This window comes from Oryctolagus cuniculus, chromosome 21, assembly GCF_051225735.1.
Source record: "Oryctolagus cuniculus isolate XC-2025 breed Fujian yellow rabbit chromosome 21, ASM5122573v1, whole genome shotgun sequence".
Taxonomy (NCBI): domain Eukaryota; kingdom Metazoa; phylum Chordata; class Mammalia; order Lagomorpha; family Leporidae; genus Oryctolagus; species Oryctolagus cuniculus.
This window is the reverse complement of record NC_142887.1, coordinates 12,954,516-12,974,989: the sequence shown is the minus strand read 5'-3', so window position 1 is coordinate 12,974,989 and position 20,474 is coordinate 12,954,516. Positions and strand designations below refer to the sequence as shown.

The 20,474-nt window shown below is 46.4% G+C and overlaps 1 protein-coding gene across 29 annotated transcripts in view; it reads left to right on the top strand.

Annotated features, from left to right (window-relative positions):
* Nucleotides 1-20,474, top strand: part of ATXN2 (ataxin 2) — a 121,610-nt gene that overhangs the window by 100,490 nt on the left and 646 nt on the right. For 8 of the 29 annotated variants that reach the window (XM_089323140.1, XM_089323138.1, XM_089323129.1 and 5 more), the window contains 5 exons: nt 5,694-5,878; nt 6,282-6,414; nt 10,560-10,613; nt 15,679-15,824; nt 16,638-16,865. In XM_089323140.1, the coding sequence (XP_089179266.1) occupies nt 5,694-5,878; nt 6,282-6,414; nt 10,560-10,613; nt 15,679-15,824; nt 16,638-16,865 (746 nt within the window). Of the gene's footprint in view, nt 1-5,693; nt 5,879-6,281; nt 6,415-10,559; nt 10,614-15,678; nt 15,825-16,637; nt 16,866-18,790; nt 18,960-19,759; nt 20,381-20,474 lie in introns of those variants that run through there. The other 21 variants (XM_089323144.1, XM_089323143.1, XM_070066210.2 and 18 more) reach the window with 5 other exon arrangements.

Genomic DNA, 20,474 nt, shown 5'->3' with positions numbered 1-20,474 from the left:
GTTTTAATGTGTGTTTCCCTGATAATGGTTGATCATAGTATTCTTGTGTCTGTGTACTTTGGCTATTTGAGAGAATCTTTGTTTAATAAATTACTTGTTCCCGTTCTTGTGAAGAGTGTGAAGTAAAGGTTGGGTTTCTTTTTTCCCATGTATATTATATATATATTCGCACACACCTGCATATGTGTGTATACACACGTCTGCGTATGTATACACACCTGCACATATATACACAGAAATCTGCATATATACACACACTAGACACATGTGCAAATACACACTACACACACATCTGCTTATATATGTACATAGACCCATCTGCATTTATACATATGCTTATGTGTATAGTTTTTACAGCACCACTGTTTTTCCTATTGAATTATGTTAGCATTTTGTAGAAGTCAGTTGACTGTATAATCTGTTTGTGAACTGTCTTGTTTCATTTGACCTGAGTTTCTACCTCAAACCAAACTTGATTTGTTACTTTATAATAGATCTGAAAGTGAGTTCATGTAAGTCCCCCAGCTTCGTCCTTTGACAGATTGTTTTGACTATTCTAGATTGTTTGCATTAAATAGAATCAGCTTGGGATCTGTGTGTTGAATCTGTAGATCAGGGTTTGTGGTTTTATTTTTTTTGGTGGGAGAGGGATATCTTAATTTGGAATCACCATTTTATTTCATGATGTATCTCTCCGTTTACTATATAAATGGATCTAAGGTGTTTTGTTTGTTTGTTTTAAGATTTATTTATTTATTTGAAAGAGTTATGCAGAGAGAGAGAGAGAGAGGTCTTCCATCCGCTGGTTCACTCCCCTATTGGCCGCAATGGCTGAGCTGCACTGATCTGAAGCCAGGAACCAGGAACTTCTTCTGGTCTCCCACGCGGGTGCAGGGGCCCAATGTGTTGGTCCATGTTCTGCTTTCCTAGGCCATAGCAGAGAGCTGGATCAGATGTGGAGCAGCAGGGTCTCAAACCGGCGCCCATATGGGATGTCTGCACTGTAGGCAGTGGCCACTACATGACAGTACTGGCCCTTGGATCTAAGTTTGAGTTTACTTGTGTTTTGTAATTTTTATTCTGTCAATTTGTACATATTTTCTTAAGTATATTTTTAATCTTATTTTTATACTACTGTGAATGTTTTTAAAAATTTCAGTGTTTACTAGTACATTGAGCTATACTTGATTGAAAAAAAGTATTGTTTATTTGAAAGTTTCAGAGAGAGAGGGATCATCCATCCACTGGTTCATTCCCCAAATTACTGCCATGGCCAGGGCTGTACCAGGCCGAAGCCAGGAGCCTGGAGCTCCATACAGGTCTCCCCCATGGGCGACAGGTGCAAGTACTGAGGCCATCTTCTGCTTTCCCAGAACTGGGACCTGGGTTAGAGTGGAACAGCTGGGACTCGAACCCAAGCTCCTATGGGATGCTGCATTGCAGACAGTAGCCATGTTGCAACACCAGCTCCCACCCTGGATTTTTAAATATATGCTTTCTTAACTGTGTTGCCAAACCCGGTTGTTTTTTCTATTAGCTGTTTTTAAGATTTAGAATTCTGCGTGTTATGCAGTCACAGTTCAGTCACTGTGTTCTTTTCTTGCCTTAGTTGTGCTGACTGGGACTTCTGGTGAATTCCTAAACAGAAGCAGTGAGATCTCCCGTGCTCTGTTCTTAGAGGGAGGCCTGTCTTCGCTGTTAAAGCATAGTGATAGTGGTGTCTTCAGTTCTTGGTCTGCACAGGGTTTCTGGTTTTTTGTTTGTTTTTAAGTCAGTGGTTGTTGCATTAGATCAGGAACTCTTTTGGTATCTTCCAGGGTGATTATGTTTTTTCTGCATTGTTCTCTTATCTTGAAGGATTATATTGACTGATGTTTTAATATTGAACCAGCCTTAAATCCCCATGTTTCCATTTAGTCATGGTACATTATCCTTTTTATATATGCCACAATTTAATAATGTTTTATTAAAGGGGCTTCTGTCTGTGTTCATGAGGGATCTTCTTTGCTTCTAATGTCTTAATACGATTCTGGCATCAAGTTAACACTGGCCATTTCATCTACCTCACTGAATTTAGTGGCATAAAGTAGTTCATAATTTCCCTTCATCTTTTCAGTGTCTGTGGGATCGGCAGTGATGTTCTGTTACTCCATTTCTAGTATTAGTAATCTATCTTCTTTCCCGTTTTCTTGATCTTTTTTGGTAGAGTCTTCACGGTCAGCCTCTGGTTTCAGTGATGATATTTTTCTTTTTAAAAATTTGTATTTACTTTATTTGACAGAGAGATGGAGAAGGAAAGTCTCCCATTGATTGATTCCCCAGATGTCCGAAATAGGACGGAGCCAGACCAAAGCCAGGAACCTCAAACTCAAGCCATTCTCCTGTGTGGGTGGCAGGGACCCAAGTTCGTTCTCTCTCTCTCTCTCTCTCTCTCTCTCTCTCTCTCTCTTTTTTTTGGTTTATTGTATTTATTTGAAAAGTTCAGTGAGAGAGGGAGACCAAAGAGATGTCTTCCCTCTGCTGGTTCACTTCCCAAATGACTGTAATAGCCAGGACTGGGCCAGGCTGAAGCCAAGAGCCTCGAACTCCATCCGGGTTTCTCACATGGGTAGCAAGGGCCTGAGCACTTGGGCTGTCTTCTGCTTTCCCAAGCACATTAGCAGGAGCTGGATGGAAACAGAGTTGCTGGGACTCCAACTGCACTGTAATATGGGATGCAGGCATTCAGGTGACGATTAAACTCACGGCACCACAGTGCCGTCCCCAGGGCCTGAGGTTCTTAGGCCATCGTCTGTGTATTAGGAAGCTGAATTAGAAGTAGAATATCCCAGACCCAGACTGGGCACTCTGTGGGATGAGGATGTTCTAAATGGCAGCTTATGTCATCTGTTTTTGTGACAGAAGTTACCTAGATTCACTAGATCCATGCCTTATCTATCCAGTATAATTTCCCACAAGCTCTGTCCCAGACGTTTTTGTAGCCACTGATGAGCATTGTGTAGTCCTATATCCATTATTTCATTGAGGTTTCTAAAATGGTGACATTCTCTTTGTTTCATTCCTTTTTTTTTTAAGATTTATTTTATTTATTTGAAAGGGTTACACAGAGAGAGTTGATAAGCAGAAAGAGAGAGACTTTCATCCGATGGTTCACTCCCCAATTGGCCACAGTGGCTGGAGCTGTGCTGATCTGAAGCCAGGAGCCAAGAGCTTCTTCCAGGTCTCCCACATGGGTGCAGGGGCTCAAGAACTTGGGCCATCTTCTGCTGCTTTCCCAGGCCACAGTAGAGAGCTAGATCGGAAGTGCAGCAGCCGGGTCTTGAACCAGCGCCCATATGGGATGCCGGCGCTTCAGGCCATGGTGTTGACCCGCTGCACCACAGCGCTGGCCCCTCATCCCTTCTTTCGTTATTAGCTGGGATATTTCTGTAAAGGAAAGGTTTACCTCATTGGACTGGTTGGTTACCTTGAAGCATAGCTTGCCCAGGAAAAGGAACTAAAGTACTCACCATTTCTCTTTTTAAGGCAGTTTTCAAAATAATGAATTGGTTTCCTATTATTTTCCAGAGATATTCTCGTGTTTGTTTTGTTTATGTACTTTGATATCAATGTCAAGGATTTTATCGTTCAGTTTGCCAGTAGGCATTTTAATCAAGAGTCTCAGAAAATCTGTAAGTTAACTTACAGGATATTTGGTATCTATTTATTCTTGAGTCTTTCTGTGCAGTTAATAAATTATGTCTTCAGTATCATTTTAAAATTTCTCCTTGGAGTGGACATTGGGTACTGCAGTTAAATCACCGCTTGGCATCCCTGCATCCTATATAAGAGTGTGTGGTTCAGGTCCCAGCTACTCTGGTTCCCATCCAGTTTCCTGCTAATGCACACCTTGAGAGGCAGCAGATGAGGGCTCAAATGCCACTGCCCACATGGGAAGCCTAGACGGAGTTCCAGCCTCCTGGTTTTAGCCTGTCCTAGCCCCGGCTGTTGTGAGCATTGGAGGAGTGAACCAGCAGATAGAAGAGGTCTCCCCTCCCTCCCCCTTCCTCTCCATGTATATCTGTCTCTGTCTCCTTTTCTTTTTCTCCAACCTCCTTGCCCAAATTCAAGTAAAGTGAAAGTAAACAAAGAGATTTTTGGACAAAGTTTTTCCTTAAGGGTTTGTGAATTTCTTCAGTTTGTGTTCTAAGTGTGTGTGTGTGTGTGTGTGTGTGTGTTTAAGATTTATTTATTTATTTATTTGAAAGTCAGAGTTACACAGAGAGAGGAGAGGCAGGGAGAGAGAGAGAGGTCTTCCATCCAGTGGTTCACTCCCTAGATGGCTGCAACAGCAGGAGCTGTGCCGATCCGAAACCAGGAGCCAGGAGCTTCCTCTGGGTCTCCAACACGGGTGCAGGGGCCCAAAGACTTGGGCGTCTTCCACTGCTTTCCCAGGCCACAGCAGAGAGCTGGATCGGAAGAGGAGCAGCCAGGACTAGAACCGGCACCCATATGGGATCCCGGCACTTCAGGCCAGGGCTTTAACCCACTGCATCATAGCACCGGCCCCTCTAAGTGTGTTTTTTAATGTTTTACATGTAACAGGCAAAGTCAAGGGCTTGTTTCCAAAATGCAACCATGAATTGTTTGAAGTGTATCTCTCCTACAACATAGTAGGGCTTTTGCACAAACCATCTCTCTATCCTCTTGCTACATACTGTAATCTGCTTTGTAGTCTGTGAAAGAGGTTGAGTTGTGTTTGAAAATATGCCATAGTTGGGGGTTGGCGTTGTGGCACAGTGAGTTAAACCGCCTCCTGCAGTGCTGGTATCCCATATGGGCGCTGGGTCAACTCCTGGCTGCTCTACTTCAGATTCAGCTCTCTGCCAATGAACCTGGTCAGGCAGTGGAAGGTGGCTCAAGTACTTGAGCTCCTGAACCCCCATGGAAGACCCAGATGGAGCTCCAGGCTCCTGGCTTCAGCCTGGCCTGCCCCAGCTATTGCAACCATTTAGGGAGTGAACCAGCCAATGGAAGACCTGCCTCCCTCCCTCCCTCTCTCTCATTTCCAAATAAATAAGTAAATCTTTAAAAAAAAAAAAAAAGATATGCTAAAAATGGGTTGGGCATTTGGCCTAGTGGTTAAGACACCTACATCTCACATTAGAATACCAAGGTTCAAGTCCAGATCTGCTCCCAGTTCCAGCTCTCTGCTAATGCTCTCCCTGGGTGGCTCAGATACCTGTGTCCCTGCCACCCATGTGGGAGATCTGGCTTAGGTTTGCAGCTCCTCCATTCAGCCTAGGGGCTGAGTGAACCAGCAAATGAGTTTCTCTCCTTCTCCCTCTCCCTCCCCATGACTTACTTATAGATAAGAATTTTAAAAGTATAAACAGCTGTTAATTAGATACCTGTCATGTGATACATGATTAGAGAAAGCTAATGAAGTCTGGGCAGCATCGTGAAGGGACTCCTGGAGGGAGTACTTCCAAGCTGACACCTGCTGGATGAGTCAGCATTAAGCCAGCTGGCGGTCGGGGGCTGGGGTCTGATCAGAAGATGGCCAGAGGGGCTAACTGGCTGTGAGTGTGGGTGGGATGGTATTGGAGAGGCAGGCAGGAATGCCAGATCACACCCTGTGTCATAGACCATGCCAACGTGTGCGTCATACAAAAAATCCTGTTTTCTATAAAGAAATCATCTTTCCCCCACAGTACCAAATATGCCCCAGCAGCGGCAAGACCAGCACCCGCAGAGCACCATGATGCACCCAGCCTCGGCTGCGGGCCCGCCGATTGTCGCCACCCCGCCAGCGTACTCCACGCAGTATGTTGCCTACAGTCCTCAGCAGTTTCCGAATCAGCCACTAGTTCAGCACGTGCCACACTATCAGTCTCAGGTAAGGCTCTCAGTATCCGGCTCTTGAGTTTTTTTCCATTTTAGAAGCTTAATGTAGTAAAGGGGTTTTTGTTTTTGTGTTTTGGTAGAGTAGATGGCTAAGGACTTGAGTGGGGGAAAAAAAAAAAACGAAGAAAAATAAAAGGACTTGAGGGGTCTTTTAAATATATATTTGAAGGTTCTTGAGCAGTTTCAGAATTTCAGAGGAAGCCACCAGGGAAAGTTTCAGAATTGTCTCTTGTTTCTAGAAACCATGGAGTTAAAAATCTAATGAATGTCTGCTTGGCTTTGTTTGATATTGTAATGTCTCTCTCCCCCTCCCTACCTCCCGACCTCCCTCTTCCTTCCCTCTGTCCCTCCCTCTCCTTCACCCCTCCCTCTCCCTCTGTTGTGTTTGACTGCAGCCTCCTCATGTCTACAGCCCTGTAATACCGGGTGGTGCTAGAGTGGTGGCACCACCAACACACGCCCAGCCTGGCCTAGTGTCCTCCTCAGCAACTCAGTACGGGGCTCACGAGCAGACGCACGCCATGTATGGTAGGAAGCGCTTTTATCTTTTTAGTGTGACGATGTTAATTTGCTGAGAAGCTTGTAGGAGCTCTGAAACGATGCTGTGTTTAAGAATAGCTGAGCCTTTATTAAGCTGAGGGCAAAGAGAAACCCATTGCCGCCCCGATCTGCCTCTGTAAGTCTCGGCAGGTAGTTCCTGCTTGGTACCTGGGATGCGTCTTTCTTCACACGTCTCCTACTTTACCTAGAAGGTGATGATTAAGGCACAGTTTTGTGGAGAAAGGCGCCTCCCTCCTCCTCCTCCTCCTCAGTGTTATGGTTTGGGGGGGCCGCGCAGCGGAGCGTGCAGGGCTTGAATGCGCGCTTCTGCACCAAGAGGCCTGCCGCACTCCTCGCTCGGCCGGCGCTGGCTTTCTGTGTTGTCAAAGCTGCTGCTTATATTGACACTGATTCGCACTCTAAATGTAATCAGTATATAAGCAAAATGGTAAAATGGAAACCAGAAGTATTTTCTCTAAAAATAAACATTATTTCAATATGAACAGACTTCAGAAAGTTCATGGAAGATGAAACTGCAGCATGTTCATTTCTGTAAAAAAAATTCTTTGAAGTCTGTGCATAGGTTATTCATAACATGCATTTTTTTTTTTAAGATTTATTTTTATTTCTTTGAAAGTTACAGGGAGAGGTAAAGCCAGAGATAGAAAGAGGTCTTCCATCTGCTGGTTCATTCCTCATATGGCCACAATGGCCAGAGCTGTGCCAATTTAAAGCAAGGAGACAGGAGGTTTTTCCGGGTCTCTGACATGGGTGCAGGGGCCCAAGAACCTGGGCCATCCTCCACTGCCTTCCCAGTCCATAGCAGAGAGCTGGATCGGAAGTGGAACAGCTGGGACTAGAACCGGCGCCCATATGGAATGCTGGCGCCACAGGCTGAGGCTTTAACCCACGGCACCGGCCCCCTAACATGCATTTTATGAACTTTTTGAAGACCCCTTTTGTGCATGGATTTCAAAATGTTTTGCAACAAAGTAAACTTTTAATTCCAATTTCCCAGGAAGTTTTTGAAGTACTAACCTTTATACAAAGAATAAGCAAAGAAACCAATCAGCTTAGTTTTGTGGCCAGAGAACTTTGTGTAGGTCACTCTGAGAGCTGTCTAAAATACTAAGATAATACATTTTTTAATGTTGAGAATTTAAAATAATTTTCCACTTGTAGAGCTTAGAGTTAACAGAATGCCTCGTTATGTCTTTGGAACTTCACTGTGAATCCGTACCAATCTCACTCATGTCAGCTTTGGCCTGAATATTTCTGAGAACTCCTGTGTTGTCATCTAGGCTTCTTCGTTGGCATTTCAGTCTATTGAAAGCAGGAGATAAGTTTGGGCTTATCTGTCTAATTTAAAAGTGTACCACTTTGAGTGTTAAATTACAGTTACAGGCAACTGCATGAACATTTCAGTTTTTAAACCTCTTTAAACTTTTCGAATGACTCAGAATGTAAATATTATCTTACCTTTTTTTTAAACTTCAGATTTGTTGAATGACTATGTCTAGGCAAAATTAAGTTAAGAATTTACAAGTATTTTGGTAAATCTCCTTTTTGGAAATATTACTGTTTTTCATTTATTTATAAACAGGAGGGGTTTATTTATTTATTTGGGGGATAGAGTTACAGACACAGAAGGAGAGACAGAGATCATCCATCTGCTGGTCCATTCCTCAAATGGCTATAATGGTGGGAGCTGAGCCAATCCAAAGCCAGGAGCTTCTTCTGGGTCTTTCATGTAGGTTCAGGGGCCCAGGCACTTGGGCCATCTTCCACTGCTTTCCCAGGCCATCAGCAGGGAGCCAGATCAGAAGTTGAGCAGCCAGGACTTGAACTGGTGCCCATGTGGGATGCCAAAGCCACAGGCAGAGACTTAACCTACTATGCCACAGTGCAGGAGGCAGCCACAGCGGCCTCCTTGTCAGCAGGAACCTGCAGTGGATGCTTTCCTAGACGTGCATACCTGCAGCCTGGCATCACCATTGATAGGAATTGTGCTTGATTAAAGACATTCATGTTTATAAACTATGAAGTCTGGTTTTAATGTTCCACATTATCACTTAAAACTCTCCACTATGGATTATGCATTTTTTTAAAGTGGCATAAGTACTATGTTTTAGGAAATATTTGTTCAAGAAGCTCATCTCTAATGTAACTGAAAAATGCACTGACTGATGCAGAGTATGGTTTTGGTTATACTCTCCTGTCCTTTGGCTTATCTTCAGTTCTCTCAACTTGGATGAGTGTATGTACAAAACGGCCCCATTGGTTCATCACGTTGGCTTTTATGCAACATATATATATTCTAATAATTTTCCAGTTTGCTGAAGACTTAGTGAAAAGTTCATTATGATTGTTTATACATTTCTGTTGAATACATCATAAATTAACAAATAGAAGAAAACATTTCTTTCCTTCGATTTTCTGGGAGGATATTTTCCTCTTGGAATGCTCCATGCTCCCGTTGGAATGAGATCTGAAACTCTTAAGCTAAAGTTTCCATTGCTTTTAGAGAGCAGCTTTTTGGGTAGCGATGTTTGGAGACGCTGTGGTAAATCCTACAGTGTTGTGCACAGGCTTTCTCCCTGGCTGCCAGCTCCAGGTTCCCTCTCTAGGTGGTTGCTTCTTGTTGAAACAACCTGGATGTAAAGTACCCTCCCAGAATATTGCCATTTGAAAAGCAGTTGGCTTTGAACCTCACCCCTACCTAAGTCCGTGCAAGTGTGGGTAAATAGGAAATATTGCAAGCAAAACACTAGACCTAATGTCCAATGAAATCAGCAATGAACTAGTCATCAAAGCCAGTTCTTTGTGCCAGGAGAAAAGTTGCTTGGCCAAGTCTGATGTACTCCCTGCAGCCTGGTGCAAGTTGTGTTCCCTTGGTTTCTGTTGATGGGGCAGCAGGGAGAAGGGGAGGGAGGCCTTGATAGGATTGTTAATCAAGTTTCTCCTTTGGGTTCTTCAGACCTTGGGAAATAAATATTTTTTGTAAGCCACAGTTTAATCTGCTGAAGCAAGTTTTTCATGAAATCTTCATTAATTTATTTATTTTATATCTGATCTTATTTCCCTTGAGCAATGTATATTTTATATTCCCGAAGGAGCCACATACTTTGAGTATGAATTCTATTTATTTGTAAGCTGCATCCTATCTCAGATTTTAGAGGTTTTAATGCCAGCAGGCAGGGAAACGTGCCCTAGATGGCAGTGGCAGTTTTGTGTCACGTTAATTGTTTCAGGCGTGGTGAAATTGAGGACCAGCAGTGACTACAGAGTGAAGACTTGATTATTTTAAACTTGTGTGCTAGCAGATAACTGAACAACTAAATGGTGCCAATAGGAGGAGGTGGACGTTTCACATCACTGCTGACCGCGTACTCTGGTCAGGAGTGGCATCTCTGGCCCTCCCCCTGAGCACTTTGGTTTCTGCTGCCTTCACATCCATCTGATTGTGTTTTATGCTGATGGTTGTACCTTTCAGTAACTAAGGCTGTCACTACCAACTAGAGCCGACAGGAGAGTTAGATCCAGAGGCATTTTTGGTTTATTTTTGACCGTTTGATGCAAATCAGTTAGAAAAGAGAGTAAGAAAAAAAAAAAACTGGAAAGTTCTCACTATCCCTCGCTGTGTGTCTGCCTCCAGGTACATTTACACACACTTGACAACAGGGCTCACTAGGAAAGGATAGCATTCTCACGTTGGTGTCACTGTCCCTCAGACTTTGGTTCCACTGCCAGATGCCGAAATTCCATCTACCAGAAGAACATTTCTATTTATGATGTTTGCAGAATTGTATGTCTTTTGCCTAAACTTGGAAAATAGTGTTTTATGTTAGTACTTTTTTATGTCAAGATTGTTCAGTGAAATGCCATGTTGGTCTTTTTATTAGAAAATGATTTTATTCCTTTTATTTAAGTGAGTCAGCAGGTGGAACTTGACACCCAATACAGAAGAAAAGTCTTTAAATTCTGTAGCAGTGTTTAAGGTGCTCATCTTCTCTTGTAAAGTAAAAATTAATTATGCATGAATACAAAAAGTTATTAATTATGTCAACCTTTCCAGAAGATTAGGAAAATGCACACCTTAAAGGCTAATTTACCTTTCTATTTCCCAAATTCAGCATGTCCCAAATTACCATACAACAAGGAGACAAGCCCTTCTTTCTACTTTGCCAGTGAGTTGGGTTTTTTATACTAATTTTAATTGTACAGTAAAACACTTTTTAAAGAATACATGTTAAGGGAATAGACTTGTTGAACAATATTTTCCTTGTGCCAGACAAAATCATTTAAAGGTATATATAATATATATATACCTGCTGAAGCAAGTTTTCCATGAAATTTTGAGTAATTTATTTAAATTATGTCTAATCTTATATGTATATTTCAGTGATTCAGAACTTAAAAGAAATATGATATAGCTTAATAAAGCTGGAATTTAAAAATTAAGTTGTTTCCAAAATAAATTTTTGCATACCAAGCAAACGTAAGTATTTGGCAGATGCCTTATTCAGAGCAACTTTCCCTAAACAGAGAACATTTTTTACTCAAGCCACAACTTGGAATAAACTACTAATGTATCCTGCTAAGAGGAAATTTATCCTTCCAGGATTTTTCGTTACAGAAGGGTGAAAGATGCGAGGGGAGGAACACCTGTGTTCTCCCAGTCTTTGCTCAGCGGCAGGTGAGAGCTCAGGTAGCAGGCACCTGGCATGTGTCTTGCGCTCCAGACTCCCCACCCACCAGGGAGAAGGGGAGGGCTGTGCCTAAATAGGGCAGGCCTGGGCAGAGCCTGCTTCCAGAGTGAACTCAGAGGACTCAGTGTCTCCCCTGTGTACAGAGCAACTTTAAAAGAAGACACATCCTGGCCTTTGGTACTGGGTAGAAGGGGTACTGGCTTGTAGAAGTGCGTCAGAGATGCGTTCCGTCAGCGTGCAGCCTTCTGTGTGAAACACGGGATTCCAGAGGGGCTGCGGGTTACCGTTTTGTGTAACAGAGTAAGTTTTGAATTATTTTGGAATGGCTCAGTGCCTGACTCTACTACATGCCAGATTTTGCATTTAGAAAGCATTTTGACCTTAAATTTTCATTAATTGTGCCATGACTTGGTATCCAAAAATAAGTTGATAAAACATAAGTAATTTATGTGGTGCTAGGAAATGTTAACAAATTTAATCCTTTAATAGATGCTCTTTAAAAAGGAGTCTTGCTGTATGCATATACCATTAAAGGGAGCCTCTGTCTGTGATTAGTGTGCAAAGATAGTGTCCGTTATTAGTTTCACTATGTGCAGTTCAACCTGAGGTCTCAGATGCAGTTATCCTCACCATCTTACTGTCTCTGTCAGTAGTGTGCAGTCATTTTCCTGGTAAGTCGCTAAAAGGTCCTTCATCATCACACCTAAGCATTAATTGCCTTAGCACAGCTTCCCCTCAGAGACAGTACCAGACCAGAGACTAACAGTTGGGGGCTGTCTGTGGAATGATTTGTGCTTTGTCTCCCCTGCTGAGCCATCTTGTCATGGTTTGGTCGTGTCGCTTTCTTCCCCTCTGGCTGTCTTCCTTCGCTGGCCTTGTTCTGAATCCAACGTCGCGTTTAAGAAGTGGAGATGTTGCTTTGATGCAGTGCTGGCGATCTCTCATGACTTGTGCATCCAAGGTCAAAATGATAAAGCCTAAAAACAGACTAAACATGTAGCCTGTGGACTGAGTTTGTTAAGACGTGGGCTTAGAAGACTGTTACTTGGGTTCGTGTCGTAAGGATCTTACCAATCATACAGAACTTTAAATATTTATGTCAGGTAAAACAGGTGGAGCAGGAATGAGTGGGGAAATTTCCGAACCACAGCTGGCCACATAGGAGCAGTGTTGCGTGCCCGGAGGCTTCGGGAAGGCCGCTTCAGCCTCATGAATAGGAGCTCAGCTGCTGTGTGATGGCATGAGAATTCAAGGACAGTTCACTGGATTTTTAACTTCCCTGGCATCTTGAGCTAAAAGGAGCACTTGTTGCAAGCGCAGTTAGCCCTTAGCTCAGAGCAGAGCTTCCTTCCCACCTCCACTCCGCACCTCCCCCGTTCCTGACGCGGCTGTTTTCTCCTTTTTGACTCCACTAAGCTTGTTTTCTTTCCCATCTCTCTCTTCCAGGCTTTTTTTCCACTTGCCCTTTTAACTTCTCTTCTGCCTCATTAGATATCGTTCTTAACTGGCCTTTCAAGGAACTGGACTTTATAAACTTTGTTAATAGTATTGAATTAAAAAGTAAATTTCACATTTTCCCTTATTAGTTACTCATTTTTCCATTTGAGGGAAATTTTGGTTTCAGATCTTGTGAGCTAGAAGAGTAACAAAGGAAGATATTTCTAACTAAATCTCCTTAATCTTTTTCTAGAAATATCTTCTAAGTTTACCTGGTAGTTAGGCAGGGAAGGGCTGAGGTTTTTGGGAGAAGGATTTTAGTGTTTGTTGCTATGCATGCAAATCAGCTAGAGATTAGAGCCTTTACATATTAGTAAACATATCACAGAAATGCCTTGAAAATCCATAGTAATAGTGTATCAGCCTGTCTCTCCAAATTTTAAGGTTTTTACATTTTTCCAAGTGATGAGTAATTACGAGATTTCATAAGTATAGTTACTCTCTTTGCAGTAGCCATGTTTTTATGTGTAAAAATAATACAGCACACAGCTAGAGTTTGCATCTTTGTGTTAAGAATATAATTGCTTAGAAGGTGATTAAAAGCAAAATTTAAAATTTTTCAGTTCCAAATTTCTTGAATAAGTATTGTTTAAATATAAATGTAAACCTCTGGGATTCTGTATTCTATCTTTATAAAGCCCCATAAATGGGATTTGGGAATTGGTTTCCCTCAGACAGATTTCAGATTGCTACAGATAAGGCACACGAGGAGACAGGAGGACTTTTTTGGGAGAGCAGAATTCTCACAAGAACAGGGTCAGGTTGAGAACGCTCGGTCCTTTAGACCAAGCGCGTGCTGTCGACTGTGGAAGCTCAGAGTGAACCAGACCAGGGTGTGGCGTGGGGTGGCCTTGCAGAGCAGCTGAGCTGGAAGAGGGACCACTGTGCTGCATTCACGGCCAGTGGCTGTGTTGCCACAGCTTTCTTGTCACAGTATTCCAGCGTAGGAAGATTCTCCCAGCATACGATTAAAACTGAGACTAGTAATGCCGGCTGTGGTATTGGCAGTGGATGCACAGGCCGCACTAGTGCTGGCTCTGCCTTCCCATTGCTCTTGTGGGAGAGCCGTTTGCAGTTGGACTGGAGTGTTGGTGGCCCATTCAAGAACCCTCCGTGTGTCTGATCCTTTGCTTACCATTCCATTTATATGGGCCATGCCCAGTGCCCTCTGTGCTGGAGACTCTTAAGTGGCCTGGCCTCTCTGACTGCTGGAGTTCATGTGCCTAATCCCAGTTATTAGTGCCTGCCTCTCCCCATCAGCCTCCCCCCCCCCCCATCTGTCTCTGCTGCTAACATGTGTATGAAGAATGTGAGAAACTATTTTGGGATTGTTTCTGTGTGCTGGCTTTGCTTCCATGGGATTTTAGGGTGCACTCCTTGAGAGCAAGCCAGAGTTATGCATTGCTAGAGCTGCATCTTTAGAATGCCTTATTCTCAGCTCCCTGTTCCCCACGGTCACTGGAAGCAGTGAACACATCTCACTGTGCTTTGAAGTCTCAAATTGCGGTTTTGGGAAGATGTGGGCAATTGAATTTGTACCTAATCTCCCCCATTTTGTGCTAGGGTATAGTCCATTCTGAAATTCACAAAGAACTGGCCTTGGGCTTTTAGGTTTAATAAACATATCTTTTAATATAAAGATTTACTTCATTTATTTGAAAGAGTTACAGAGAGAGAGAGAGAGAGAGAGAGAGAGATCGATCGATCTTCCATCCTCTGGTTCACTCTCCAAATGGCTGCAATGGCCAGAGCTGAGCTGATCTGAAGCCAGGAGCCAGGAGGTTCTTCTGGGTCTCACACATGGGTACGGGGGCCCAAGGACTGAGCCACCCCTCTGCTGCTTTCCCAGGCACATTAGCAGGGAGCCGGATCGAAAGTAGAACAAGGCCGGCGCCGCGGCTCACTAGGCTAATCCTCCACCTTGCGGCGCCGGCACACCGGGTTCTAGTCCCGGTCAGGGCGCCGGATTCTGTCCTGGTTGCCCCTCTTCCAGGCCAGCTCTCTGCTGTGGCCCAGGAAGGCAGTGGAGGATGGCCCAAGTGCTTGGGCCCTGCACCCCATGGGAGACCAGGAGAAGTACCTGGCTCCTGGCTTCGGATCAGCGCGCTGCGCCAGCTGCAACGCGCCGGCCTTGGTGGCCATTGGAGGGTGAACCAACGGCAAAAGGAAGACCTTTCTCTCTGTCTCTCTCTCTCTCACTGTCCACTCTGCCTGCCCCCCCCCCCAAAAAAAAGTGGAACAGCTGGAACTCCATCCGGTGCCCATGTGGGATACTGGCACTGCAGGTGGTGGCTTTACCCATTATCCCACAGCACAGACCCCATAAACATGTTAATGTGAACTGATCACGTTTTCTTTGAAGTCATTCTAGCCAGTAGAATTCATTCTAAAGGGCTGGAACACTTTGAGGGAAGTTAATTTTTCTGTGTAGGTCAGGTCATTTCATCTAGATTTTTAAAAAGCAGAAGTGGGAAGACTGAGTAGGGCCTGGGGAATGAGCTGAGCGTCAGAGCAGCTCCTGTGATCGACTGAAAGAGATTTGTGGTCATTGGCCCTGGTAGTAGAACCCTGACCTTGCCTCATACTTGATGCAGCCCCTGTAGTCTGTGGCTGCAGGACATTGTGCCAGCTCCAGGGCAGTAGCATGGTGAGGTTAGCCAGATGATGGCCTTGAACTGAAGCGGGAGGGAGTGTGTGTGTGTGTGTGTGTGTGTGTATCTTGCACAGCTGTTTGAGTTATTTCTGCCTATGCTTTTATGTAGCCTTTTCAGGAAAACCTAGTGACTATTTTTAAAGTGAATTAAAAATTGGATTTTATATATATATGTATATACACACAGCTGTTTATTAATCAGTTTGATAATGAATCAGAGACTAGTCTTCTTGTTAAAGTTATTATTTCAAGACAGTGACGGGTGTAAATGGAGCCCGCTGCTGAGACTGGCCGTGGCTTGATAGAGGCTTTGCCGCCAGGGCTGGGCGGGGGGGCCTGGTGAGGAGGGCCACCACGCGCCGGATGCACATGCTCCCTTCTCTTCCACTCTAGTTTCCACGGGCTCCCTTGCTCAGCAGTACGCACATCCTAATGCTACCCTGCACCCACATACTCCACATCCTCAGCCTTCAGCGACACCTACCGGACAGCAGCAGAGTCAGCATGGTGGGAGTCATCCTGCACCCAGTCCTGTTCAGGTAAGGAGCTGCCTGGAGGCCTGCAGAGCCTTGCTGTGTCCAGCACTAGGCGAGGCTTGGCCTGCTCCCTGGTCAGACTGCACGTCCGCCCTCAGGGCTGCAGTGCACAGCTGGGCCCTGGGGTGGGGGACAAGTGGATGGGCTCTGGAAACAGATTGATGTTGGAAAATCTTATTGACAAAATGTTCATAATTTAACATTCCTATTTCCTTTGGACTTTTTTACTTCATTCTAAAAGTTGATGAGATTTTTTTTCTTTAAATTTGATTTATTTGAGAGGCAGAGGCAAGTGAGTTCTTGTCTGCTGGTTCACTCCCACAACAACCATTATCCAGGGCTAAGCTGCAGCTGGGAGTCAGGAACTTAGTGCAGGTCTGCTGTGTGGGTGACAGGAACCCAAGTACTTGAGCCGTCAGTGCTGCCTCTTGTGGTCTGCACTGGCAGGAAGCTGGAGCCAGGGAGCAGGTGCAGGACTCCGACAGGGGTGCTGGCACCTTCGCCAGCAGCTTAGCTGCTGGCTTGAACTGCCCAGACTTGTGTTTTTTTTCCTTGCTGGCTTGGCTTCATCTCTGGCGGAGGTCTTGGCTGACCACTGTTTGGTTGGGAGTTTGTTACTGCCAGACTGAGGACTGGGCTCCTGTGTTCCAGAAAGGGCTGTCTCTAGACAGGAGGCCCCCAGCCCTGCTGTCACTCCCTGTGCCTTCCAGCACCCCTCACGCCAGTTGGGCCCATGTGAAGCCTGTTTTTTTGTAACCTCCAGCTGCTTGGAGTGCATTGGAGTTCTCCTCTCAGTTGTTCGCCATCATTTTGCAGCACCATCAGCACCAGGCCGCCCAAGCTCTCCACCTGGCCAGTCCACAGCAGCAGTCAGCCATCTACCACGCGGGGCTCGCTCCAACCCCCCCTTCCATGACACCTGCCTCCAACACGCAGTCGCCACAGAGCGGTTTCCCAGCAGCACAGCAGACCGTCTTCACGATCCACCCTTCTCACGTCCAGCCGGCGTATACCAACCCAGCCCACATGGCCCACGTACCTCAGGTAAGCCAGCTGTCAGAGCAGGTAGACGGTGAAGGTTATCAGACAAGCAGCGAAGAGCCGCTCGCTCTCCCAGCTAGGAAACCCTGTGTGTGACGCTGTTTGCCTGTTCTCCCTTTTCCCGCTCAAACACACGTGATTTGGCCCTGTATTAATGTATGTGTGGTTTTGTAATGGGCTCAGCAGAGTTGCTAATTGGTCAGTCCTTGAACGTTGCCCACCTGAGACCTTCAGAACATCTTTGACTTTGGAATGCAGCCCACTCTTTTCCTTTCTGTGTCTGCTTTGCTATGTCTCTACAGCTTTATCACTATACATGTGTGTACATACATTTCTTGTCTCCGCGTGCACGCACGCACACACACACACGCAAGCTTGGCAGGGATCATGGACTTCAGACTCAGCCCTCCAAGGTGGGAGTCCTGGAGTTCCAGAGACATCACACCAGTCATCCCCCCGACGACCCGTATGCCCACTTGGACCGTGTGCTGTACTTTGTGAGGGTCCTGACCTTGGCCATTGGTGCAGTGAGTGAGACGCTGGAAGCTCCAGGTGTTCTCATTTTCTCTTGAGGAGCAGCTCTGGAAGCACTTGGGAGCTCCCCTGCAGGGAGCTGCTCAGGGTTGGCAGGCTGGCTGCCGTCAGGGGTGGCTCTGTGCACCTGCTGCTGGCGAGGGCTGAGGTGGCCGAAGAGCCGTGCTGAGGGTGGGCTCTGACGCCGTCCTGGCGGCCCTCCCAGGGCTAGGCAAGGCGAGGTGGCTGTGTCGGACGTCTCTGCTCCTTTCATACCAACTCTGAGGCTTCCTGCCAGGCAGTGCTCCAGCGTGGTGCTAGTGAGGGACGGGCTGGATGCGACTCAGTCTGACTGGGGGGCCGCAGCTCCGGGGAGTCGGGCGGCCTCGCCTGCCGAGGGTAGTTCTGCGGGGCAGTGCACTGCAGTTGGTGTGCTTCTGGGAGCCGGCGGGGAGCTGGTTCTGGTCAGTGTGGACCAGCACGGTGTGGTGGAATGAGCTGCATGGGAGCTGGGGTCCTGTAGGTGTCTAGCCGAGGCTGGTGGCTAAGTAGGTATGTGAGCTTCCCTGCAAGAGAGGTCCCTGCAACCTCACGTTTGTGCTTCTGTGCAGAAAGAGCAAAAGGTCAACCCAGGGAAGCCCAAGTAGGTCCTGGGCCCGTTTGAATTTGTGAGGGAGCAGAAGCAGTGTTTGGTGCAGGCTTGTCCCGGTCTCGAGCCGTGCCCAGTGTGGGAGGCAGAAAGTGAGTGTTGCCGTGGGCTGCCTGCAGCTGCCTTTCCTACTCGGACTCCCCGTCCCTCGGTAGACACTGGTAGACTGCTGGCCCAGGTCACTGCAGAGGATTCCTTCCATCTCACGGGAGCCCTGACTGCACCTGCTCCTCCTCCTGCCCAGTCAGCATGTTCTCTAGAGTGAAGGAAGCCACGTTTCTTTTTCCTGCCTGGGGGAGCAGGCCACAAGCAGAGGGAGACAGGCAGACAAGGAGCGGGCGGAGAACCGCGCACTGGCACAGCGGACAGCCCCTGCTTTGCTGTTTGCAAGGGGTGTGCTCTGCAGCACCCGCTCAGGCCCCCGGAGGCCCGCTGCGGAAGCATCATCGGGTCTTGCGTTGCTCAGTTGAGAAAGCTGTTCTTGGATCAGGGGTCTGCTCTTGTTGAAGACCTTGGCCCACACATGAGTTCTGTGCTCAGAGTTTAATGACCCAGTCATTGGGGCCCTGATGTTTTATCTAGGCTCCTCCAGCCTTGCAGGAGCTGCCAAAAAGGTGAACTAAGGAGTGTCCCCAGAGAAAAGAAAGGGGGCCTGGGCCTGCTGCTGCCCTTTCCTGAGACTCCCAGCCCAGTGAAAGGAACACAGTTGACATATTGTTTAAGCCGGAGATGTTGCCTGTATGCGTAAAAGAGCTCTCTGTTTCAGGCTCATGTACAGTCAGGAATGGTTCCTTCTCATCCAACTGCCCATGCGCCAATGATGCTAATGACGACACAGCCACCCGGCGGTCCCCAGGCCGCCCTCGCTCAAAGTGCACTACAGCCCATTCCAGTCTCGACAACAGCGCATTTCCCCTATATGACGCACCCTTCAGGTGAGGCGTGTGTGTGCAGGGGCCGCCGGGGCACCCCAAGCATTCTGCTCGCACAGGTCGAATGGCAGGCAGGGCCAGTGCTTCCAGCCTCACACCTGAGAACTAGCAAGCCCCATGCAAGCGTGCGCAGGAGGGACCGTGACCGTCAGTTCCGTGTCAGGGCCGAGTCTGTGTGTTTTGATGGTGTCCAGGATTTGACTTGATGAGAAGCAGCAGCAGCATTCTGGGTAGCTGATGCATGCCTAGGGCACAGTTGGCCTTCCTGGTTATGACAGGCTGGACAGGGCCGTGGTTCCGTCCTGCGTCCCGACCGTTGGACACGTGGGGGGTTATTACCATGGCCGAATCTGATTGTAGCTTGGAACAGACCAGTGATGAGCAAGTGCTGTGTGGACTGGTTTCGAGTGCAGGGTCAGCTGCAGCCTCCGTCCTGACAGCAGGAGTGCCCCGTGGTCGTTCTGCAGTACTGATGGCTGCCATGGCGGTCGTGGACGGTCTTCCTGGTGCTTGGCTAATATGAGGGAGGGGGTATGTGAAGGCCTTTTTTCCTACCCCATGAGCAACAAGTCTTCTGGGAGTTTATCTGAAGTGGTTTCATGTCTGACTGGCTTGTTTCTATCTACCCACCCCCCCACCCACCCAGCCCTCCCCACGTGATGCAGATTGGGAGGGGGGCAGTGAATTAAACTTGGAGTCTCCTCCTAGCTAGCCAAGGCTAGATGCAGGCACGCGCTGCGGACTCTGGGCTCGTGGGCCGTGCTGCAGCGTTCTGTTTAAATGCTCACTCTTCTCTCTTACAGTACAAGCCCACCACCACCAGCAGCTGTAAGGCTGCCCTGGAGGAGCCGAAGGGCCAGATCCCCTCCCCCCTGCTCCTGCTTCTACCAGCTGGAAGCACAGAAAACTAGAAGTTCACTTATTTTGTTTTTAAACGATATACGTTGATTTCTTGTAACATCCAATAGGAATGCTAACAGCTCACTTGCAGTGGAAGATACTTGGCCCGAGTAGAGGCACTGTAGGAACCTGGGGCTGTCCATAATTCCACATGCTGTTTGCAGAGTCCCGCAAGTACCCCAGCTCTGCTTGCCAAAACTGGAAGTTATTTATTTTTTAATGGCCCTTGAAAGTCATGAACACATCAGCTAGCAAAAGAAGTAACAAGAGTGATTCTTGCTGCTATTACCGCTTAAAACAAAAAAATCAAGACTTGGAACACCCTTTTACTAAACTTGACAAAGGTTTCAGTCAATTCTTACCGTCAAACTGACGGATTATTATTTATAAATCAAGTTTGATGAAGTGATCACTGTCTCAGTGGTTCAACTTTTAAGTTAAGGGAAAAAACTTTTACTTTGTAGATAATATAAAATAAAAACTTAAAAAAAATTTAAAAATAAAAAAAGTTTTAAAAACTGCTACCCAGTTAGTGTGTGTCTGTGTGAGCGGGCACGGGCTCTGCGCGCTGTTCCCGGCCCGGCAGGTGCTGGTCCAGTGACCTTTCTTCTTCACCTG